This window comes from Pseudonaja textilis, chromosome 3 (assembly GCF_049901715.1).
Source record: "Pseudonaja textilis isolate UNSWEBS1 chromosome 3, rPseTex1.2, whole genome shotgun sequence".
Classification (NCBI taxonomy): domain Eukaryota; kingdom Metazoa; phylum Chordata; class Lepidosauria; order Squamata; family Elapidae; genus Pseudonaja; species Pseudonaja textilis.
This window is the reverse complement of record NC_141992.1, coordinates 5,345,585-5,371,174: the sequence shown is the minus strand read 5'-3', so window position 1 is coordinate 5,371,174 and position 25,590 is coordinate 5,345,585. Positions and strand designations below refer to the sequence as shown.

Below are 25,590 nucleotides of genomic sequence, written 5' to 3'. Positions count from 1 at the left end.
GGGTTGAGTTTATTTCTTCTTTTAATTATGCTGAAACCGTGGGAGCTATTTAGAGTTGGGTTTCCTTTAATAGGTGCCGATATGGTGTCCTCAATAAAGAAGTCCTTTGAGGTGCATCCAAGTCTTAAGAATTCAGATTTCTTTGGGTTCATTCGCTGGAAACTTGATTTCTCTATGAAGCCATCCCTACATGCAACTTTGATTTGGTTCTGCTGTCACGCAAAAGGGAAACAGAGTACACTAGCCAGAAATTCTATACAGGTAGTCCTTGACTTACAACAGTTCATGTAGTGACCGAAGTTACAACGGCGATTGAAAAAGTGACTTTACGATCATTTGTCACACTTACGACCATCGCAGCATCCCCACCGTCACATCATCGAAATTAGGATGCTTGGCAACTCGTATTTATGACAGTTACAAGGTTCCTGGGTCATGTGATCCTCTTTTGTGACCTTTTGAAAAGCAAAGTCAATGGGGAAGCCGGATTCGCTCAACAATCGTGTCGTTAATTTAACAACTGCAGTGATTCACTTAATAGCTGTGGCAAGAAAGGTTGTTTAAAAAAAAGGGGTGGGGTGGGGGCTCACTTAATAGATGTCTCGCTTAACAGCAGAAATTTTAGGCTCAATTCGAGAACGACCTGTACAATCAGCGAAGCCCATTTAAAAGGCCCATAATGGACAGTCATTTAGCTGAGCTCATCACAATTTATTAAAATCCAACATCAAAATTGTGGGCTCTGTTCCCAGGGTTGCTTGCATGCAAGCCTTATCCACTTTAACGCTACTCTGCAATATTATCCAAACAGAACCAAAACACACACAAAAAACCAATTCTTTTTTGTTTCCTTTTTCCAAGAAATCTGTGTTCTGAAACGGCATGTTTACAAATGTTCCAGGAACTAAGGGCAAGGCCCACTTAAGAAGAAAAAGAAAAAAAAAAACAAGCATTGTTTCGGAAAAGCAAAGGAAAATAACTCCCTGCAGAGAAGCTCTGTTGATGGAATATGCCTCTCGGTTCTTTCACAGCCCTGTTACCTTTTGTTGTTCTACCTCATTACCTGAGTGGTACCCCTGAATTGCCCCACCGACCTCATAAAGCTCACAATAGGTTACATGCAATCAAATGTCTTGCTTGTTGCACACAGTCGCAGCTGTGGTGGACTTTACAACTCTCTTTCTCTCCAGTGTTATTACTACTGGTAGTCCTCGACCTAGGGCCACAATTAAGACTTCTCAGTCCAGGAAAGGACACCACTGTTCTGACCTAGGCTTCACAAAATCAATTCATTCACACCCAGCAAAGTCCCGGCAAACAAGTCTTTCAAGGGGGAATTACAACCACAGACCTTATCAGGCTTGAAGAGTTGCCAGGCCGATATCTTCCAAATGCCACGCTGTAGCAGCAATTACTTGACAAGGAGTCGGGAACAAATCTTCACCCTAATTAAATGAACTAATTGTCTCCTACTAATACCACTTCCCTTTCGCTCCTCTTTATTCCCTATGGAAGAGGCCATTCACCGTCCACCTGTGCCTTTACTCCCGAGTCAACCCTTGTTCCTTAGCTGTTCCCTTCGTCTGGCAGCTCTGTGCATGCGCACATCGGAAACAGGCTCCAGCTGTTCTTCTGTCCCACTGATCTCAGACTCCGAAGGCAACTGATGACTGCCAGACGGCCCTGGCCCCATCTCTGCCTCCGACGCAGAGCCCTCATCAGAACCTTCCCCAAACTCCAGGACTGGCCCATGTTCCTCCCCAACCTCCTCACTGTCCGAGTCTTCCGCCAGCTCCACTAGCCGCTGGTGGGCCACAATAACTACTGATGCATAGAAGCCCAAGGAAGAAACGGTCTCCAATACAGGTAGTCCACGGCTTACAACAGTTCATTTAGTGACCATTCGAAGTTACAACGGCACTGAAAAAAAAAAAAGAGTTATGACCGTTTTTCACATGCCTATTGCAGCATCCGCACTGTCCTGTGATCAAAATTCAGATGCTTGGCAACTCATATTTATGATGGCTGCAGTGCCCTGGGGTCCCCTTTTGAGATTTTCTGGCAAGCCAAGTCAACGGAGAAGCCAGAATCACTTAACAACCATCTTACTAACTGAACAACTCCAGCGATTCATTTAACAACTGTGGCAAAAACAGGTTGTTGAAATGGAGCAAAATTCACTTAACATCCGTCTCGCTTATCGATAGAAATTATGTTAAGTCAAAGACTAGCTGTAGTTTTCCAAGGTGCTTTTTCAAAAGGATTGTTTTTTCCTTGAGGAAGAATAAGAAGACATTTCACTTCTCATCCGAGAAGCTTCATCGGTTCTAGCAGGACTTTGGGGGGGGCAATGGAAGGAAAAGGTAATCCCACCACCCAGTCCCGACTGATGAGGTTTCTTGAACAAGAAGTGAAACTTCTTCGTTCCTCAAGGAGAAACATCATCCAGTTGTCTTTCGAAAAAGCACCTTTGACACAACTATGACCTGGGTGGGTGAGAATCTCCACAGACTTCGTTAGCCTCCCATAGCGTTCATCATTAAAGACATGCTAAGTTAACCGCCAAATAAACCAACCGCTGTATTTTATGCCAAGCTGCAACGCGTTTAACATCCAGTTTACCTTGTTTTTTCACTGGCAAGGAGTTCCACAAATCGGTCCGGGGCTTCCATTTTTTGTTTTCATCAAGACGGATATGGACCTGGAGAATGAAGCGGGGGAAGATAACATCAAAGAACTGGGGATGAACCCGCATCACAATGTCTCAATGGGGGTCTAAAGGTAAAGGTTCCCCTCGCACGTACGTGCTGGTTGTTTCCAGCTCTGGCGGGCGGTGCTCATCTCCGTTACAAAGCCAAAGAAGAGCCAGCGTTGTCCGAAGACGTCTCCGAGATCACGTGGCCGGGCATGACTATACGCCAAAGGCGCATGGAACGCTGTTCCCTTCCCACCAAAGGGGTCCCTATTTTCCTACTTGCATCTTCACATGCTTTCGAACTGCTAGGTTGGCAGAAGCCATTGGGACAAGGAACGGGAGCTCACTCCATAACACGGCGCTGGGGGTTCGAACCGCCAAACTGCCGACCTTTCTGATCGACAAGCTCAGAGTCTTATGCACGGAGCCACCGCGTCCCCAGTGCGGGTCCATAAAAGGAGTGTAAACCACCATCCAAATACAGTTTGCATTCCATAAGAGTTATTAGGTCCATTTACTCTGATGAATGTGAACCAAATTCTTTAGTTTACAATTCCTGCCCTTCCAAGTTAGGGATGACTATTCAGGAATCATCGTAAAGGAGAATTTGAGCAATCAGACTAAAATTCTCCAACCCAAATAGACACGTTCAGGGGAATTAAACTGTCAGCTCAACTAATAACATGTTGTAAAAAAGCCAAAGAATACTGACAAATAGAAAAACACCATGAGTATTGAACAAAGCTCTGAAAATGTAAACAACTCCTAAAAATAAGCCATGTTTTTGAAAAGCTGTCTCTTTGTTTTTCAAAAGCTCGGTCCTTTTGGTTCTGTCGCATTACCTAATAGTTATTTATTTGTAGCCCACCCTGATTATTTTTATAAATAGGCAGCAACCGTACCTAATATTCCTTGTTCCCCCTATTTTCCCCACAACGACGACCCTGGGAGGTGAATTGGCCTGACTGGCTCAAAGTCACCCAGCCAGCTTTCACGGCTAAGGTAGGACTAGAACTCATCGCCTCCTGGTTTCTAGCCTGGAATCTTTAACCCTTAACAAACTGGCTTTCTAAGGCTTTAATGGCCTCATTAAGTCGGTGTTTCTCAACATTGGCGACTTTAAAATATGTGAACTTCAACACCCAGAATCATCCTGAAGTTCAACCAATCAATCAAAATAGAGCTGGAAGGTACCTTGGAGGTCTTCTAGTCCAGCCTCCTGCTCAAGCAGGAGACTCTATACTATTTCAGACAAGTGGCTGTCCAGTTTCTTCTTAAAAACCTCCAGCGATGAAGCGCCCACGATTTTTTTCCCATTGTTTCTTGTCCTGCCCTCTGATGCTTTGGAAAATAAGTTGAGCCCCACTTCTTTGTGGCAGCCCCTCTAATACTGGAATCCTGCGACCACGTCCCTTAGGCCTTCTCTTCTCTAGACTAGCCAAACCCAAATCCTGTAACCGTTCTTCATATGTTTTAGTCCCCAGGCCTTTAATCATCTTAGTTGCTAAGGTTGAGAGGCACTGCATGAAATGTGTTATATGCTGGACCCAGACAAAGGTTTGCAGTGGCCCGTATCGTTTAATGATATCACTGTTATATCCAATAACATGCATGATCTGTTTGCTTAAATCTGTAAACAGTGGTAGTAAACCTTTCCCTCTTAGAATAGAATAGAATAGAGAATAAAGAATAGAATAGAATAGAGAATAGAATAGAATAGAATAGAGAATAAAGAATAGAGAATAAAGAATAGAGAATAGAGAATAGAGAATAGAGAATAGAATAGAATAGAGAGAATAGAATAGAGAATAGAATAGAATAGAATAGAATAGAATAGATTATAAAATAGAATAGAATAGAGAATAGAATAGATAAAATAGAATAGAATAGAGAATAGAATAGAATAGAAGAAAGAGAATAGAATAGGTTATAAAATAGAATAGAATAGAGAATAGATTATAAAATAGAAGAGAATAGAGAATAGAATAGAATAGATAGATAGAATAGAATAGAGAATAGAATAGAATAGAATAGAATAGAATAGAGAGAATAGATTATAAAATAGAATAGAATAGAGAATAGAGAATAGAATAGAAGATAGAATAGAGAATAGAATAGAGAATAGAATAGGTTATAAAATAGAATAGAATAGAGAATAGATTATAAAATAGAAGAGAATAGAGAATAGAATAGAATAGAATAGATTATAAAATAGAATAGAATAGAGAATAGAGAATAGAATAGAAGAAAGAGAATAGAATAGATTATAAAATAGAATAGAATAGAATAGAATAGAATAGAATAGAATAGAATAGAATACTTTATTGGCCAAATATGATTGGACACACAAGGAATTTGTCTTTGGTGCATAGGCTATCAGTGTACATAAAAGAAAAGAGACATTCGTTAAGAATCAAGAATCATCAGGTCCAACACTTAATGATAGTCATAGGGTACAATCAACAATCCAATCATACTAGGAAACAGTCAATATAAATGGTAAGAATACAAGCGACAAAGTTACAGTCCTACAATCACAAGTGGGAGGGGATGGGTGATAAGGAATGATGAGAATAATAATGGTAATAATAGTGCAGACTTTGTAATAGTTGAACAATGTTGAGGGAATTATTTGTTTAGCGGAGCGATGGCGTTCGGGAAAAAAACTGTTCTTGTGTCTAGTTGTTCTGGTGTGCAATGCTCTATAGCGTCATTTTGAGGGAAGGAGTTGAAACAGTTTATGTCCGGGATTGTGAGCGGTCTGTAAATATTTCCACAGCCCTCTTTTTGACTCGTGCAGGATATAGGTCCTCCATGGAAGGCAGGTTGGTAGTAATTGTTTTTTCTGCAGTCCTAATTACCCTCTGAAGTCTGTATCTGTCCTGTTGGATTGCAGAGCCAAGCCAGACAGTGATAGAGGTGCAGACGACAGACTCAATCATTCCTCTGTAGAACTGGATCAGCAACTCCTTGGGCAGCTCTCTGGGTCTGCATTTAGCCTCCAGCTCAAACAGATGGACTGAAGTTTAGAAAAGAGTAACTAGCAGCCGGTTTGATCTAGCAGCTAAGGGACCAGGCTAGAAACCAGGAGACAGTGAATTCTCGTCCCACGTTAGGCATGAAAGCTGCTGGGTGATTTTGAGCCAGGAGGCTCTGAGTTCTAATCCTGCCTTAGGCATGAAAGCCACTGGGTGACTTTGGACCAACCCCAAGGAGACTATGATTTTAGGCCACTCCTCTCTCTCTTAGCCCATCCCACCTCAGAGGATTGCTGTTGTGGACAAAATAGGAGGAGGAAGGAATATTAGATACGTTCACCCTCTTCAGTTATTTACGAAAATAATAAAGGTGGTACAAAAAAAGTCTTATAAAACCCCGGTGGTTAAACTGAAGAGCTGTGAAACCTGTGCTTTCCATTTCTTTAAAATGGAGTGGCCATTAAAATTAATGTAATATGTTCAATTTAGGTGCCATTTCACTTCAAATAACTCTTGCTTAGCCTACTGAAAGGATTTACAAATCATATTCTGATTTTCTAGCAGCTAAAGAATATGCCACTGCCTTACAAAGGTGTTACTTACCTTATAGTATTTTGATACCTCACAGTCAGGCACCCCTTCTGATGGACCAAGATTAAAAACAGTCTACAAAAGAATAAAAAAACTAGAATTAAATGGATGACAAATCCAGCCACGTTCCTAGTAAAGTAATATTTGAAAATGCCTTCCCCCTATCAGCAAAAAAAGATTTCATGATTATGACTTTGCTGGCTCGGTGGTCTTTCATGGCCTTAACTCCGCAATCAGAAACTAAAAACAACATTTAAAATGTGCACTTTTAAAGCAGTTTATTTATTTTGGAAAAAAGTAACCAATAGTCAGCCTAGGCTGGTGGTTAAGGCAACAGGGTGGTTGCCAGAAGACTGTGAGTTCTAGTCCCATTTTCGTCATGAATGCCAGCTAGGTGATTTTGAGCCAATCACCAGGAGACGGTGAGTTCCAGCCCCTATTTAGGCATGAAAGCAAGCTGGATGACTTTGGGACAATTGCCAGGAGACCAAGCATCTCAGACTAAGCTAAATCCAAAAGCCTTAGAGGAGTCCTGGAAGCTTGGCACTCCTGTCTGATCAGCCATCAACAAGCACATAGGGATAAACAACATATACAATATATATACCATTCAAAAGAGACAATCAGAAAGCTAAAAAGGAAACAGAAAGACCAAAACACTTCCTCACCAGCCAGCAATCAACATCCAGATAAGCAGAGATCAACACCGAGATGAATATTAGACCAACAAACAACCTGTAAACCCAAATCAAGGAACTACCGAGATAAACAATCCAACAATATACAAGGAACCACGAAGAACTCTCCCGACACCAACAGGGCAATCCACTTGCATATAAGCAGAGAGCAAGCCCCCTCACTTCTAGCACTGATTATATTACCTAGTCAGGTAATGAAACGCCCGCAGGAAAACAACCAAGCTCAGAGAGCATCTGGAACCCCAAAGCCCAACCCTGAGATGCAAATATTCTCTCTGTATTGGTAGGGATGTTTTTCTTAATGAATTTTCTGACTTCCGGTAAAAGCCATTCTCATTCTGTTTTAGATCTATTTGTGATCTGAGGGTGATTAACATCGGTTTCTTATCATGATTAGCCTGACTTTCAGCCACCACTGACCTCTATAGTGGGAATGGGGACCATTTACTGGCCCATTTTGCATATCTTAAACAGTTCCTCTTAGGTTTCCAACAGATGCCTCAGGAATTTCCCAGTAGAGTTAGTCCTTGATTTACAACAATTCATTTAGTGAGCGTTCAAAGTTAAGAACGGCACTGGAGAAAGTGCCTGAGGACTGTTTTTCATGATCTTTGCAGCATCCCCATGACCATGTAATCAAAATTCAGGTGCCTGGCAGAGTCCCAGAGTCACCTTATCCCGCTTTGCGAACTTCTGACAAGCAAAGTCAATGGGGAAGCCAGGTTCACTTATCAACCCAATTACTAATTTAACAAATGCAGTGATTCACTTAACAACTGTGGCAAGAAGGGTCGTCAAATGGAGCAAAACACACTTAACCAATGTCTTGCTCAGCCACAGAAAATGTTGGGCTCGACTGTGGTCGAGTAAGAAGCATTAATTTGTGGGTCTGTGACCCAAGTAAGATCCTCCTGCTAGCCTTTGGGGCTATTTTTGACAAATTCGGATTGTTTTCATGGACTTTTTTTCATACTGCAGAGTATAAGCTTCTACGGCCATACAGATGGCGTAAAAAAAATTAAAATAGCTGGAATTAAAGAACAGGGGATATTTTTTTGGCTCCTGCTGTGAGAACGCCTAGTGCTTCGCTCCGAATTTACTATTCCTTTTACCATTTTCATTTTAGAATGTCTTAAAATGATAATGAGGACGATCAGAGCAGCCCTTGAGGGGGACTGAAAGAACAGAAGGGTGGAAGAGAACGTAGTTTTATGCAAAAATATATTATTAAAGTATCCGAAGGGAGATAAGATTCTTTAGTCAGGTCGCTTCTACACCCAGTAGCTCTGTTTCCATAACCTGCTCAATTTGTTTTAACCTAATAGAATAGCAGACTTGGAAGGGACCTTGGAGGTCTTCTAGCCCAACCTACTTAGCCCAACCTACTTAGGAAGGAAACCCTAGCCCATTTCAGACAAATGGTTGTCCAATCTCTTCTTAAAAGCTTCCAGTGTTGGGAGTATTTACTTCTGGAGTCAAGCAGTTCCACTGGTTAATTGTTCTGTCAGGAAATCTCTCCTAAAGTTGCTTCTCTCGATTAATTCTTATCCTGCCCTCAGGTGCTTTGGAGAATAGCTTGACTCCCTCCTCTTCTTTGGGGCAGCCCCTGAGATATTGGAACGCAGCTATTATATCACCCCAAGTCCTTCTTTTCATAAGACTAGACATACCTAGTTCCAGCCACCGTTCTTCATATGTTTCAGCCTCCAGTTCCTTCATCATCTTCGCTGCTCTTCGCTGAACTCTGGGTCTCAGTATCTTTTTTTTCATTGTGGCAACTAAAACTGGATGCAGGATTCCAAGTGTGGCCTTATAAATCAGGATTAACACTTCATGTGACCTTAATTCTATCCCTGTTTATGCAACTGTTGGACTGTTGGATTTTTGGAGCCGCTGCAGCACACTCTCATATTTAAATGATTGTCCACTAGGACTCCAAGATCCCTCTCACAGTTGCTATTTGTAACCGTCCTTGCTCAGCACATTTTAGTCCTTGCTCAGCCCTTTGTACAGGCAGTCCTCGACTTACGACCCCAATTGAGGCCAACGTTTATGTCGCAAAGTGAGACATCTGTTAACTTGAGTTTTGTCCCATTTTGCAACTTTGTTTGCCGCGAGTTGTTAAAGTGAATCGTTGTGCAGTTGTTCATAATCCGGTGGCTAAGTGAATCTGGCTTCCTCACTGGCTTCGCTTTTCAGAAGGTTTGCGAAAGGTGTTCGCAGGATCCGCGGGGGACGGGACGGGACGCTGCAACCGGCATAAAGCGCCTCTGGCTGGTCACTTCTACCCGACCCATTAGAGCAGTCAACCTGGTCCCTACCGCCCACGTGTGGGCGTTCCAGCTTTCATGGTGGGCGGTAGCGGTTCTGTCCCCTACTTTATAAATCACCATTACTGTGGAACCGGTGGGCGGTTAGAGAAAACTTTACTATTAACAGAGATACAAAAGTGGGCGGTAGGTATAAAAAAGTTGACTACCCCTGCATTAGAGTGAGGAGGCAGGGAATCTTGCGGGTCCCACCCCTGAGGGAGATACACCTGGTGGGACCCAGAAGGGCCTCCTCCGTGGTGGCTCCGTCTCTCTGAGATATCATTCCCCCAGAGATTAGAATGGCCCCCTCACTAATACTCTTCCGAAAGGCACTGAAGATCTGGTTTTGCCAGCGGGTCTGGGGAACCCAGAGAGGGATGGAGCCCATCAAATGGCTGGTGTGATCTGCTGTCATCAGGGAGTGTGTGTGTATGTGTGTATGTGTGTGTGTGTGTTGGTTTTTGCTTTTCCCAAATTGTGTTCTATTGTACTTTACTAATTTATTTGAATCTTTTGGTTAGTTTTTATTGTTTTCTGGTTTTAATTTTAGTTTTAATAAGGTTTTACATTGCGTAAGCCGCCTCGAGTCGCCCTGGTTGAATAGGCAGCAGTATTAATTTATCAATAAAATAAATACATAAATAAGAACCTGTTGCCAAGCATCTAAATTTGGGTCCACCTGACCATGAGGATATTTGCAACGGCCGTTAAGTGTGAAAAACGGTCACTTTTCTCAGTGATAAACTTCCAGCAGTCACTAAATGAACTGTTGGAAGTTAAGGACTACCTGTAGTTGGAACTAGGAACTCCCATCGCAATCCTAGGGTAAAAGATTGCGTGACTGCCCTGACTTATGACCACGGTTGTGCCACGCCCACCTGCCATCATTAAGGAGGATTTCACATTGTGGTGGCAGCATCCCACGATGATGGGGTTGTTATTTGCAACCTCCACCCGCCTTCCCCATGGACTTTGCCTATCAGAAACCGAAGATCGCCAAAGGCGATTGTGCGACTGCAAGACGCTGCAACGTTGCATTTGCGAGCGGGTTGCAAGCGCCTGAATTGCGATCACATGGCCATGGGGGGGGGGAATGCTGCGACGGCCACCACTGCAAAGACCTTTGTGGCGCAGTAGTTAGAGTGCAGTATTGCAAGCTACTTCTGCAGCCAGCTGCCTACCATTTGGCAAGGTTGACTCAGCCTTCCCTCCTTCCGAGGTGGGTAAAATGAGGACCCAGATTGTTGGGGGCAAGAGGCTGACTCTGTAAACCGCTTAAAGAAGACTGTAAAGCACTATAAAGCGGCATATAAGTCTTAAGGGCTATTGCTATGAAGTCCCCTTCATTCAGTGCAGATGTTAAGTTTGAATGATTGCTTTACAAGAGGATGTTCAATGAGGCCTGGCTGTACTCCTGCCTCTTTAATGAGTTTAGATATTAATGAACTGTGCAAACCCTAGAAAATGGGTTGATTTGAGAATTAATAAAACCTTGGAGGAATGTCAGATGAGAATAATTGTAAACAAGTCAGAGGAAAATATAAATATGATGACTATAAAATAGATAAATATAGAAAAGAAATGTAACTGAATAAGAGTAAAGAGAAATAATGAGAAATTTGCTAAAAGGTATTTACGTGTCCATATGGAAATGGGATAAATTAGAATTATGCTGTATAAAATAATGTTATATCTGCCCTGTAAAAATTTACAGTGGAAAGAGGTTTTATGTTTCCAATGTTTAATGATGTTTTGTTTGTCTTTAAAATTAATAAAATTTGTTTCAAAAAAAAAAAAGAAAAAAAAGAAAATGGGTTGATTTGAGAATCACCTACTGTACTATCGATGCAATTACAAGAGACGAATTGTGGAGCCACCGGATTTGCAGTTAATTATGCTAATGCAGTTCGTAAAATCATTGGGCTCTTGACGAGGAGGAAAAAGCGTATTTCAATCAGAACGGAGCTGGAAGGGACTTTGGAGGTCTTCTAATCTAGCCTTCAAGCAAGAAACCTTATACCATTTCAATGGAGTCTCTTCACCTACACCTTCTGGAGGCAAGTTGTTCCACTGGTTAACTGTCCTCACTGTTCGGAAGTTTCTCCTTAATTCCATGTTGCTTCTCTCCTCGATTAGTTTCTATCCATTGCTTCTTGTCTTGCCTTCTGGTGCTTCCGAAAATAAGTTGACTGCCTCTCCTTTGTGGAACCTCAACAAATACTGGAATAGTACTATCATGTCTCCGCTAGTCCTTTTTTCCTCTAGACCGGTTATACCCGGTTCCTGCAACCGTTCTTCATATGTTTTAGTCTCCAGGCCTTTAATTGGTGCAATGAAAGAGCTACTTCTGTTTATTTTTGCTAATATACACATCTATATATGTAGTGTGTACTACGCTGGGGTTGAAAACAACTTGATAGTGCATAATCAATTAATCAATCATGGATGTGTCCACATTACATATCACTGTAGAATCCAAAGCATTGTTTTTTTCAAACTCAGCAACTTTAAGATGCGCGGAATTCAACTCCCAGAATCCTTAGCCAGGATGCATTGGAAGTGCAGACATCTTAAGGTTGCTGAGTGTGAGGAATAGTAATGTAACAATTTTGGTCAATTTCTTTTTGACCAAACAGTATATCTTTTTTGTCCCGATTAATTCAGTGTAAAGTACAGCTTGGATAGCCATCTAGTGGTGGTTAAGAAAACATCAAGAATGGTGGAACACCAAGAATAAAAATATACAGTATTTTTATATATTTAATTCAAGAACTGAGAGTTTACCTGAATTACATCTGCAAATTTATGCAGTCCAGCAGTGTTAGTGAATATCCCAGAACCTAGAACAAAAAAGCATGAAAACAATATTTCTATATATCCCAGAAAACATGACAAATATACTTTGAACATACTGTTTCCCGTTTTGTTATTCACTACCATACAGGAAGTTTAGAAGATGGTGTTAAATACAATTATCTAAAATTCCAACTACTTTGACACAGTATAAGTCGTCTTCAGCTTACAACTGTTCATTTACTGACCATTCAAAGCAACAACGGCACGAAAAAAAAGGGACATGATCGTTTTTCACACCTACGACCATTGCAACATCCACCTGGCCACGTGATTTACATTTGGATGCTTGACAACCGACTCACATTTATGATCTTTGCAGTGTCCCAGGGCCGTGTAGTCATATTTTGTGATCTTCTGACAAGCGAAGTCAATGGGGAAGCCGGATTCACTTAACAACCGTGTGACTAATTTAACGACCGCGGTGAGCCGCTTAACAAACGTGGTGAGAAAAGTCATAAAATGGGGAAAAACTCACTTAGCAAATTTCTTGCTGAGCAACATGAATTCCGGGCTCTACGAGAAGTCGAGTACTGCCTATATAAACAAGCATACGCCTTAAGGGCCAGATACATCAATTCATCTGCAACCACTCTCCCCAAAATTGACAGTAATGAGTAGCCAGTCCAGCCTTGGAAGCGTCCAATCTCCCAATCATCTTTGTTGCTCTGAGGCAGGTGAAAAGTTACGTGGAAATTATAAAGAAGATTTCAATGCACAGGGTGAGACTAAGGTGAAGCTGCCATACCTAAAAATGAAGCAGGCACGTAGAGTGGATAAAAAAGCCAGGAATCTTGTCCAAAGGATCCCCCTGGGAGATAATTTTATTATTTCCTGCCCTTATTTTTATAAACAACTCGAGGTGACAAATGTACTCAAGGCTCCTTCATCCTCCTATTTTCCCCACAACAAACTTGTAAGGTGGGATAGGTTGAGAGAGAGTGTGATTGGCTCAAAGTCAGCCAGCCAGCCTTCATGCTGAAGGCAGGACTAGAACTCACAGCCTCTTGTTGATTGGCCCAAAGTCACCCAATTGTTTTTTGGGGACCTAAGACAAGGCTAGAACTCACGAAAACAAGTGGAAAAAATTTTCACCTGAACCAGACAAAAGAGCTTGGATCTGACCACATGGAAAACTCCTCCCCAGATCCCATTAACAGCTACCAGATTTGTCAATCAACAAGGTAAGAGTAGTTGCCAATCTTGTCAATCAACAAAGCAAAGTCTTTGTTAGGAATAACATAGGTTAACTAACGTAGTTTGGGTAAAATAATATATATAAACTATGATAGTAAGTTTAAGTGTGTGTCACTTTAAACTGCAAAGCATGTAATTTTGGGTGTGGTGTTGAACCGCCATAAGAGGGAGCAAGAGAACCTGATCAATTGCTGACGATTCCTGACGATTGCTGGCTTGATGGATTGATGGTTTGTTAACTGCCTGTTTCCCTACTGCTGAGTTGCTGAATGTTGGAGGAAGAAAGGAGGTTTGACTTCTTCATATCTCTACTGCGAGGAGATATATTACTGGACTGATATTTGTAAGTTTACTGACCTCTTTTTCGACACTGGAATTTGCAACTGAATAATCCCCGGACGGACTGAATAAGTGAATGATATATGGACTGTTTTTTGACTATGCTAAAACTCTTACTGGAATAAACTATTTAACTAGCACAGTGTATCTGTTTTTACTGAGTGTAAGCTACAAAAACGTTTATCTCACATATTTTGCCTGCCTGCCTGACTGCCGTGCAGATTCTGCTAGGGTGTATCCCTAACACTCTTTGGGAGAGAAAAGGGGTCCAGAAGCCCACCCACTGTTTGAGTTGTCTTTGGATCCAGACCGGATGGCCGCCATCCCTCTGGCTAATGTCTGCCAGCCTAGCTGGGAAGGACGTCAGTAAGTGTGAATGAGTGTTTGTATGCACGTGAGAAAGGACAAAAGTACGTTATAAATGAAGAACGGTTAAAGGAATTGGGTATGGCCAAGTCTAGAGAAAAGGAGGACCAGGGGTGACATGACAGCAGTCTTCCAGCATTTGAGAGGCTGCCCCAAAGAAGAGGGGGTCAGCTTGTTTTGAAAGCACCAGAAGGCAGGACAAGAAACAACAGATGGAAACTCATCACGGAGAAAAGCAACCAGGGATTTAGGAGAAACTTCCAAACAGCGTGGACAATTAACCAGTGGAACAGCTTGGATCAAGAAATCATGGGTGCTCCGTCACTGGAGGTTTTTAAGAAGGGAACTGGACAGTCACATGTCTGAAATGGTATAGTCTTCCTGCTTGAGATGGGGTTGGACTAGAAGACCACCAAAGTCCCTTCCAGCTTTATTTTGATGGATTAACCTGTCAGGTTTTGCTGTTCTTTCATATTCACCGGGTCTCTGGGTCTTCCAAAGAACCGGTTGTGCCTCAGTCTTCCGTTGAATGTGATTCAAGTGTGACTAATGACCAGAACTGTGCGTTGAGCGTGTGACCAACTGGGGAGCATGTGTAATAAGAGGACGTCCTTCAGCTGTGCAATTAAATGATATGAGACGCCCCAACAAACACCAGATCACCAGCAAATGGGGCAGGACGGGAAAACACAACACACGTATCCTTAAAAATGGAAACAACCTCATCAGTTTGTAATTCAAACAACTGAAAGGTTACAAACACATGAACTGCTCCGGAACATCTTTACGATTTCTGGTTAATTTGATATGACTCAGATACTATGTTCACACTTTGACAGGGTTCACCTTACGGCCAATGTAGGAAACAAATCCATCAAATTAGGAATTAATTAATGTAGGAAATAAATTAATCAATGTAGGAAACAAATTCATTAATGCATCTCAAAGGTTTGGGGGGGGTTAATGTTCTTTAATACTGACTGGCATACACATGTGATCAAAGTCTTTAAACGGTTTTAAGAGGAGTGCTTAAGTGGATTATCTGGAAACAGAAAATTGGATTTAGCGGGACAAAACCTATCAGAAACGCTTAACAAATTCTAAAGAAAAGGTTTCAAAATGATCCATCATTAATGGTTAAATACAAAAAAAAAAGCAGCTTTTAATTGTTCCGCTGGCAGATGTGGCTAGGCATGCTTTTAAAACTCCCCTAGATTTTGGAGAGGAGTTATATAATAGATATAGAATGGTAAATAAGATAGGTAATGGTATATAAGAAGAGCATGAACTCAATTGAAGTCCATACAAAAAGAGGTAATCTGGGGCCAAGTTACTTTCTAGAAGAAAGTTTTATGTTTTTATGTTGATGTCTTATGTGTGTGTGTTTAATTAAGAATTAAATAATAAAATCTCGGAGGAAGACTAGATGAGAATAATTATAAACAAGCCAGAGGAAAATATAAATGTGATGACTGAATACCAGATAAATTAGAAAGGAAATATGATTGAATAATGATTAAAGAGAAACAATGTGGAATTTGGTAAAGGGAATTTATGTGTTTATATGGAAATGGGATAAATTATAAGTACGTGATATAAAGCAATATGTTACCTGCCTTGTAAAGATCTACAATGGAAAGAGGTTTTATGTTTTTAATGTTTAATGATGTTTTGTTTTGTTTTGTTTGTAAAATCAATAAAACTTGTTTTTTTTTTTAAAAAAAAAAACTCCCCTAGATTTTTAATTAGATTTAAGCTGATTTGGGGAAAATTTCAACAGGAAGAGAGAGAAGCTAAATGGATGGAAGGGTGACCATTGACTAACTCAATGGTCTCCAAGGGACTGGTTCCATGAAAAGGGGCAAGGTTTCGCGTGCTGCTGTGTGCATCCCACGGATGGGGCTTGGCTTGTTTGCGCAGCCCAGTTTCTGGCATACCGCTGCCCGGTGCGGTCCGTAAACCAGGATATGGGGACCCCTAGTCTAACTCAGATCTGGGCATTTTACGGAGCTAATATCCCTTACCATAATGTTATCAAAGCAACCAGTTCCCGTTAATATTACGGCCTTGTTTACACCAACCGTGATTCCCGGGCAGTTTCAAAGCTCAGCTCAGCACAGGTAAGTCCTCGACTTACAACAGTTTGAAGTTACAACTAGAGTGGAAAAAGTGACTTTACGACCCTTGCAACATCCCCATTGGTCGCAGGATGAAAATTCAGGCGTTTGGCAACTGGTTCCTATTTTATGACAGTTGCAATGCTCCGGAGTCACGTGATCCCATTTTGCGATCTTCTGACAAACTAAGGCAACGAGGAAGACGGATTCGCTTAACAACCACGTTACTAACATAATAACTGCAGTGATTCACTTAACAAGAAAAGCTGTAAAATGGGGCAAAACCCACTTAACAAATGTCTCATTGAACAACAGAAATTTTGGGCTCAATTGTGGCCGTAAGTCGAGGCCTACCTACATGCCACTCATTGCAACAGAGCTCTTATTTAGGATAAATGTCAGGCTACCTTGATCCAACAGAGCCCAAACTGGCGAATCCACCAGTATCTGCCCATTTCTGGACTGGGAGGCCCTTCTCACTGTCACCCAAGCCCTCTTGCGACCTCTTGCTTAGACTGCTGCAATGCGCAACACACAGGGCTGCCCTGAAGAGCATTCGAGAACTTCAGCTGGTGCAGAACGCAGTTGGGTGGGATAGTAAATTCACGTAATCCTCGAGTTACGACCACAACTGAGCCCAAAATTTCTGCTAAGTGAGATATTTCTTAAGTGAACTTGGCTCCGTTTTACGACCTTCCTTGCCACCGTTGTTAAGTGAATCGCTGCAATGGTTAAGTAAGTAACAAAGCTGTAAAGAAAATCTGGCTTCTCCATTGACTTGGCCTCTCAGAAGATCGTAAAAGGTGATCATGTAACCCTGGGACACTACCAGGCCTTAGTAAGGCCACACCTAGAGTACTGCATCCAGTTTTAGTTGCCCTGGTGCAAAAAAGATGTTGAGACTTTAGAAAGAGTGCAGAGAAGAGCCACAAAGGTGATTAGAGGACTGGAGGCTAAAACATATGAAGAACTGTTGCTGGAACTGGATATGTCTAGTCTGATGAAAAAAAAGGACCAGGGGTGACATGATAGCAGTGTTCCCATATCTCAGGGGCTGCCTCAAAGAGGAGGGAGTCAAGCTATTCTCCAAAGCACCTGAGGGCAGGACAAGAAGCAACGGGTGAAAACTAATCAAGGAGAAAAGCAGCCTAGAACTAAGAAGAAATTTCCTGATAATTCCAACAATTAATCAGTGGAACAACTTGCCTCTAGAAGTTGTGAATGCTCCAACACTGGAAGTTTTAAAGAAGAGATTGGATAACCGTTTGTCTGAAGTGGTGTAGGGCTTCCTGCCTAGGCAGGGGGGGGGGGGGGTTGGACTAGAAGACCTCCAAGGTCCCTTCCGTTTATTCCATTCTATAATTCCAGTTTTCCATCCTCCCCAAGACATTTTTTTCCCCCCATAAAAACGGGGTCTATACTTACGGCCAGCTAAATACTGCACAATTTGTTCCAGTGATTCAAGGAGAGAGTTCTGGGTTTGGAATGTGATTTGAGCCTTTGCGAACAAGTCGAATATGTAGCTAGGGATTCAAGCAGAAACATACTGTTAAGCAAGTATTTTTAGTACATCCTGAAAGGAAACGGCCTCCCTCTCCTTGTAGGATGAAAACCGTGCTGCTATCCTTCGCTTACAAAATCCAATTTTGCTTTTTCCTTTTTATTTTTTCCCCCCCAATTTGCCACAAATCATCGCTAGGCCACCCACGCTTGACGCTGGATTCAAAACGGGGAGGAAAGGAAGACAAAACGGTAGACTTTATAGCTCTATGCCTCGTTGGAAGCCTAAGTGAGCAGAAAGCCCAGCCTCGTTCTGCAACACCTTATCCCAGGTTTACCTGCCAAGATCAACGGGGCAACTTGTCTTAAAACGAAACTATTTTGAAATAATTTCTGGTTCAACAAGAGGGAAGTCAATGTGGTTTACACACCAGTGTTTCGGCCTGCCTTAAATCACAGGTTGTTGGGAGGGTGACCTGTGGAAGAGGAGGATAGTAGCTACTCCCTGGAGTTGCTGAAGGGAAGGGGCAGGGTACAATCAGGGCTGGGCTGCTGGGGGGGTTCGCAGGGGTTTGAGAGAGCCCCTAGCTAAGATTTTGGGCCGTTCGGACGACCCCCAAATCCCACTCCTGGCTGGCTCCCCCACTGCCTCTTCCCTCCCCTGTCAGGAGTCCCCGCATGATTCGTTTTGGATGCAGGTAAGTGCAGGGCATGTGCAGAGGCTCAGAGAGGGCGAAAAACAGGCCTCCAGGAAGGCCAGAAATGGGCCCATTTCCACCTCCGGAGCCCAGAGAGGCACGTGGTACAGGAGGCTGACTAGGCCACGCCCACCCAGCCACCGGGCAAAGTACCCGTCGCTAAAAATCTTCGAAGCCCACCTCTGGATGTGATTGTGGTGCTGCCGACGCAAACTACAGCTTCCTACAAACTCCATCAGCCCAGGCAGTTCAGCTGGCGAGGTCTAGGAGAAGACTACTTTCTTTACCCAAGGGCCCTTTGGAAGATCTTGCTGCCGGAGGTGACATCAACCTCCATCGCTTCGGTCTTCAGGAAGGGCCTTAAACCTGACTCTACCAGTTTGGATTTTTCGCCCCCGATGGAGAAACTGCAGGCTTGGAAGGGTTGGTGCAGTGACAGAGAAGGCACCGCCTCTGCTGCTAACCTGGGGTCTCTTCACTCTGTATTTAGTCTTTTGTAATTTTCATCTGATGGGAGAGGGTATTTGTAGCTCGGGTTTCAACAGCAAAGTCCCTTCGGTGCTCTGTGAACCTGTACTGTTGTCTTGCAGAGGTTCCCTTACCCAACTGGTGACATCATCCATGCCCCGAAGATGTCACCTGGTTTGGGTAATGAAACACCTGAAAGAAAACGACGAAGATCAGAGAGGACCAAGGACAGTCTTCCTCCTCTTCCCCCCTGCCACTTCTCCTCCTCTTCCTCCCTGCAAACCCATCCCCTTCTAGCGCTGATGATGTCACATAGTTGGGTAATGAAGAAAATAACCAAGCTCAGAGAACATCCAGGAGCCCACCATTTGAATGTCAACCCTGGAGCCAACTTGGAAAGTCTTCCGGGTTGCCACGAGCGACGCGGGACAGTGTCGGGTTAATGTCAAGGTTCCAAGGAACGGCCCATACGAAATCGAGCCTCCAAAGCCAGAGGCTTCCTCAAAGGATAGATTTATTAGGCATGTCGTATTGGCACAGCTAGTGAAAACCCGACTCTGAAGCTCCCTGGGTTTTCCCAATTCTAACCCCAAAGTTCCTCCCATTACACACAACCATCACATGCCCCCATCAGGTCCTCCTCTCAAATCTGGATGGCTCCCGGGTGCTGTCTCAGAGCCTACTTGGTTCCCGGAAGAAAGGAAGTTATTTTGGCTACGTGACTGGCCTTGGGAGTTTTGATTTCACCTGGGCTGTTACTTGGAACCCTGACATTAAATCTTGTTTTTATATTTATAATGGTTCTTGTATCTCTATTTTGATTATATCAATAAACAGGGGAAGGGCACAGTCCGGCTGGACATTCAGAGGAAGACCCAGGCCCACCCCCTCTTCAGGCTAAGGCGCACAGGGAGGAACGGAGAAGGGAGCAACATGGCTTACAGGAGAGGAAAAGGCCCTGATCTCTTTCATCAGCTGCAGTTGGGAAAAACAGGATAAAGAAGTTGTTTGCGCACAGAGCCTCGCTGGAAGCAAAGCGTGCATTATCTTGGTTTGTCAAGTCTTATCTGGGTTCTGGCGTCCTCCCAACCGTGTGTGTTTCGTTATCTTTTGAATTCTGCAATTCCTTATCCTGCCCTGTCTCGTTAATTGCTGCAGCGCGGTTGGTGTTGGTTTTTATTTATAATTTATATGTACTTTTGGTTCGGAGTGAATTTCTTTCCTTTAAAAACTGCTCTTGGGAGAGTTTTTTCTCCAACCGATGATCACTGGACATTGGGGGCCAAGTTGAAGGAATTAAAGGGACTTTACCTACTTTTGTGACTTTGTTGCTTTTGTGCCACACCCCAAGACATCACAGATATATATATATATATATATATATATATAGAGAGAGAGAGAGAGAGAGAGAGAGAGAGAGAGAGAGAGAGAGATCTTTCTTGCATTATTTCAGTTGTTTCCCCAAATGCCAAGGAAAACAGGCTCTGGTTTTAATTATGAAATGTGCTTAATTAGAGATCTAAGAAATGCAGCATCCTTCTATGGCTCTCAAAGTGGGACGAGGAGGAGATAGAAGGGACATTTGAGGCTTTCTTTTATACGGAAGGGGAGGAATGTTCTTTTTAGAGGCCGAATGCCTGACCTATGCTTAAAGAACTCATTTTTACTAATATGGCAGATCTCATTAGCAGGAGCTCCCCAAAAGAGGAATGGGCGCCACTTGAGACCCACCGCCTGGAGCTGCTCCGAACTGCATCTGGTCTTCAGCCCGGCATATGTGAGCTGGGAAGGGGTCTACCTCTGCTTTATATTGCTCTTAGCTCTTCGTGGTATCGTGGCTGTTCTTCACCCCGAGTTCTCCGTTTTCTCTTAGCTCTTAGCATCGAAGGTAAGTAGTACTATGGGGCAGAATATCTGTTGTGGCCCGCCAGCGGCTAGCAGAGCTGGCAGGAGAGCCGGACAGTGAGGAGCTTGGGCAGAAGCATGGGCCAGCCCTGAGGAAGGGTCGGGCAAGGGCTCTGCATCAGATATAGAGACGGGGCCAGGGCAGTCTGGCAGTTATCAGCTGCCTTCGGAGTCAGACAGCAGTGAGGCGGGTGAGCAGCTGGAGCCGGTTCCCAGCCTGTTCATGCGCAGAGCTGCCAAAAGGAAAGAACCATTACGAACTAAGGGTCGACGTGGGAGTAAGGCCTCAGGTAGACGGTGAATGACCCTTTCCACAGGGATTAAAAGGGGCGCAAAAGGGGAGGGGGCCTTTGCAGGAAACAATTCTCTCGTTGCAGCAATGTGAAGACCTGCCTGTGCATCTCAAAGACTCGGTGCCGAGTCCTTCCTTGTCAGCACTGCGTATGGAAATATTTACTTGGCAGCTCTCCAGGCTAGATAAGGTCCGTGCTCCTCATTAGACCTTCGAAAGACTGTTTGCCAGGTCTTTGGCTGAATGCGAATGCAAGAAACTCACCTTTGTTTAATAAAAGGGGTTTTGCCGGGACAAACAGTCTGCTTAATGTTTTTTGGGAAAGCCTAGGTCAGAACAGTATCCTCCCCTCAGTGCGATTGCAGGGCTCTGCATCAAACTCTAGATCTGGGGTCCACAACTGAACCACGGCCTATTTGCAACCAGGCCGCATGAGAGGCGGGCCAGTGTACACGCGCAGCTCCCCTCACGCCAGCAGCGCCCCAGTGCTTTTCTTCTTTTTCGAGTGAGCGGAGCCGCAGGGAAGCTGGCAGGGAAGGTTGCACGGGATGTCTTGCTTTAACAACCGTAGTGACATACTTAACGACCGCATGCAAAAAAAAAGGTCGTACAATCAAGGCGGGGGTCTTGGAATGCCTCGCTTAAGGAGGAATTTTCCGGTCCCAATTACGGTTGGAACAAACCAGCCAAAAGAGAAACATGCAAAAATAAAGATTACAGTAACGCCAAGTTGGAAGAGATTTTCTTTTCTTTTTTTAAAAAAACGGAAACATACCTTCCATCTTTCGTAAATCCGTCTTTATTTGAGAGTTCTACGTCGTCAATAGCGCTTTCTAGCTGCAGGAGAATCCCTTTATGAGGCAAATAAAGAAACGGGGGGGTAAAAATTTAATGTGGTTACTGATGGATGCTCACCTGGCTGGGAAGCGGGGGGCGGGGGGGTGCCCTTTCTCTTTCCCCTCAGGCCAAGCGGATACCCTCTGCTCCCCTGTCAACTCAGGTGTCCCATCTGCTGGGACCAGTGAGGCTGTTACATCTACGGGTAGTCCTCGACTTACAACCGTTCGCTTAGTGATCATTTGAAGTTACAATGGCACTGAAATCAGTGACTTGTGACCGTGGTTCATAGTTGTAGCATCCCCGTGGCCACGTGTTTTAAACTCGGAAGTTTGACATCTGACTCACATTTATGACCGTTGCAGTGTCCCCTTTTGCGACCTTCTAACAAGCAACGTCGGGTTCACTTAACAACCGTTACTGATTTAACAACGGCAGCGATTCACTTAGCAAAATGATGACGCCAAGTGATGATTCCATGACTGCAGGACAATCTGACGTCACAACTGTGCCCGAGTCACAATCACACAACCCAGGGAACGCTGCAACAGCCATAACTACGAGGAACTGTCATAAGTCCCCCTTGTTTAGTATTGTCGTATCTTTGAACAGTTGCTGAATCAATGGATGTCAAGCAAGAACTACCTGTATACGATTATTTTGGCTAAGCTTCAGTTCAGTTCAAACCTTTATTGTCAATGCACAACATGTGTACAATGAAACTGAATGAGCCTCTCTTGGTACAGCCCACCCAAGAACACAGAATACATCTCAACATCTCAATAAATAAAAAAGAAATCTCTAACCCCAAATACGTAATGAATTAGCACACATTTCCCCATACATATACATATATACATACATATATACATACTGTTCTGACCCAAACCTGGTTCCCAGAGAGCAAACAAACACAAGACAAAGGTAACAGTACAACCTTTTCATGTTTCATTTACGAATCCTGTTTCTTCACAGATAAAAGGCTGCTTCCAACTAATTCGCTCCAATAAGGAAGAGCCTTGCGAAATTTTTGCAAGGCTGCCAAGAACAACAGATAGAATTCCTAAACAATAAATCAAAGAATCTCCAAACACGAACTCAGATATTCCTAATATCCACCAGGTCCGAGTAGCAAACTTCTTTGCCTTCTGCAAAGAAACTGCAGTTTCTCAGCTGGCTTTTATCTTCTCAGAGAGGGGCCTTACTCCCGAGTCACCTGTGCTGCTAAAGCTACTCTTTTCTTCGAGCAGCTCTGCGTGCATGCACCCTGGGCACAGGCTCCTCGGGGACCTCTTCCTCACTGCTGCCAGCCTCCACGATCTCTGAAGGCAGCATTCTACTCCCTGATGGTCCTGGCCCCATCCCTGTATCACACGCAGGGCCCTCATCTGAGTCCTCGCTCTCCGAGACCTCAGCCATCCGCACCTGCTGCCGGCAAACTACAACACATACACACATACATACATACATACATACATACATACATACGTACATATTACACTGGTATATACACTGGCACTGTAAGTATCACATTAAGCCTGATTGTGGTGTTATGTTGCGTTTCAAAGTCTGATGGCCCGTGGATAAAAGCTATTCTTCATTCTGTTTGAAAACTCACGAGGAAAAAGGTACTCACGCTTTATTTTTGCTATATCTTCAAGTTCCATGTTCAGTCCTGTGAAAGAAAAGGAGATCCCCTTCAGTTTAGACTTACAGGTGCCACTTTTTTCTACCATTCCATATATTCACGCAAAGATAAATATTCACGTCATATACCTGCACCTATTATTAAGAGGTTTATTTCAGACTTCTGTGGCGGGTGAAAAAAATTGAAAGACCAGAAGGTAGTCGCTCAAGAACCTTGATGGGAATCTTGCAAGCCACTTCAAAACGGCCCTGCCACACAATCCCACTGAGATAGGCTGTGCCCACGGCAGAACACTGACAACTGTCTCTTATGTTTATGAAACCATGCAGAGTTCGATTACTCCTTGAGACTGGGCGGGGGGAAAGAAAGAAACTAGACCTTTTGACCAAAAAAAAGAAATCCCTTCAAATCCCCGTGCCCCAAACTGGCCCAGAATTACAGTTTTAGCACCCCTATTGCCAAATATCCTCCACCAAACAGCGGTAATTGTGCTGTTGGAAGCCCACCCCTCTCCTAGGAAAATGAAATACTGTGTTTTAGGATATACTAAAAAGGCAGAGTATTTCCCCTAAAAAGGAAAGTAGAAACTCAAAGAGGCAGAAACTCAGGCGTCGTCCCCCCACTTTACTCCAGCCTAAGCCAGTCTATTCTACATAACAAAGATCTACTCCAGGTAGAGCTATTATAGGAATTGCTCAAAGCCCTTTCATTACATCATCATCCAGTAAGGCTCAACCAAGCCTGGGACTCGAGACAGCCTAGAGTGTTGTCCCTGCTTGGCCCCATGGGAGCCTGACAACCAATCAGAATACAAGCTCGCACTCAAATCCCAATAGAGGGCATCTCTGCCCTTTTTTTGTGCCCAGGAACCCATCCTGTTCATCAATAAACCATCTTTCCCATGCAGTCACCATGTTTCCAGTGTCTTTCTTCCGCCACCCTTGGAACCGAACCCAGAAGGATATTTCTTTCAACAGTGCATACACAAAAGAGACAGTGGGTAGAAGATTTCTTTCAAAGTCATCTCGGAATCATATATTTAAAAGTCAAGGGTAAATCCAGGAGAGAGAGAGAGAGAAAAAAAACCCACTGCAATGTATTTTTGTTATCTTTGATGACTGACGAAACTTCGGTTAGCCTAAAATAGAACTACTTGAGTGCTAACTGGGATTGGCTTCTAGGGCTACTAAACGTCACCGCTTCTTTTTCTGGCTAGGGTCAACATTTTGTAGATTTTAAAAGTCTTAAAAGTGTTTGGGATCAGTTTAATTTTTCTCTCTCTACTATCTGTAGCTATTTGGATGCTGAAATTGTCCTCAGTTATCCTTTCAACACAAGGGAAAGTATGTTTACTGGTAGCCTTCGACTTACCACTGGTCACATTTTACAGCAGTTTGGCTGAAAACCGGCACTTAACTTCTGGTTTTTGGCAAAACCGCCACCCATAGCAAATACAGGTAGTCCTCAACTTATGACCACAGCTGAGCCCAAACTTTCTGTTGCTAAGTGAGACGTTTAAGCCAGTTTGCCCCATTTTTTTTGTCCTTTCTTGTCATAATTGTTAAGTGAATCATTGTAGTTGTTAAATGAATCAAACTGTTGTTGAGTGAATCGGTCACAAAAGGGGGTCACGCGGCCTCGGAACACTGCAACCATCGTAAATATGAGTCGGTTGCCAAGCGTCTAAATTTGGATCGTATGACCACGGGGATGCTACAATTGTGCTAAGCGTGAAACCTGGTCATAAGTCCCCTTTTTTAGTGCCATTGTAACTTTGAACAGTCACTAAATGAACTGTTGTAAGTCGAGGACTACTTATAATGGATCACCCTTACAACTAGCACCGATGATGTTACTTAATTGGGTAATGAAACGTCTGCAAGAAAAATAAAGGAAGCTCGGAGAGCACCGAGGAGGCTCTCATTTCAACCCTGAGCCAAGGGTGGGATTCTACCGGTTTGGAACCGGTTCTATGGAACCGGTTGTTATGATTCTGTGCAATTTGGAGAACCGGGAAACTGTGCCCCTTGCTGGCCCCTCCCTTCTCAGCCCACCCCTCCCCTCCCCACCCGGACAGTCCTTATCGCGCATGCGCA

General features: G+C 43.4%; 1 protein-coding gene across 2 annotated transcripts in view; it reads right to left on the bottom strand.

Moving 5' to 3' along the window:
* Window positions 1-25,590, bottom strand: part of RTEL1 (regulator of telomere elongation helicase 1) — a 135,917-nt gene that overhangs the window by 75,910 nt on the left and 34,417 nt on the right. For both annotated transcript variants that reach the window (XM_087928839.1, XM_087928840.1), the window contains exons 11-16: window positions 23,483-23,521; window positions 21,785-21,860; window positions 17,572-17,669; window positions 12,059-12,114; window positions 6,277-6,339; window positions 2,623-2,701 (exon numbers count right to left, since the gene is read on the bottom strand). In XM_087928839.1, coding sequence (XP_087784965.1) covers window positions 2,623-2,701; window positions 6,277-6,339; window positions 12,059-12,114; window positions 17,572-17,669; window positions 21,785-21,860; window positions 23,483-23,521 — 411 coding nt within the window. The remainder of the gene's footprint in view (window positions 1-2,622; window positions 2,702-6,276; window positions 6,340-12,058; window positions 12,115-17,571; window positions 17,670-21,784; window positions 21,861-23,482; window positions 23,522-25,590) is intronic.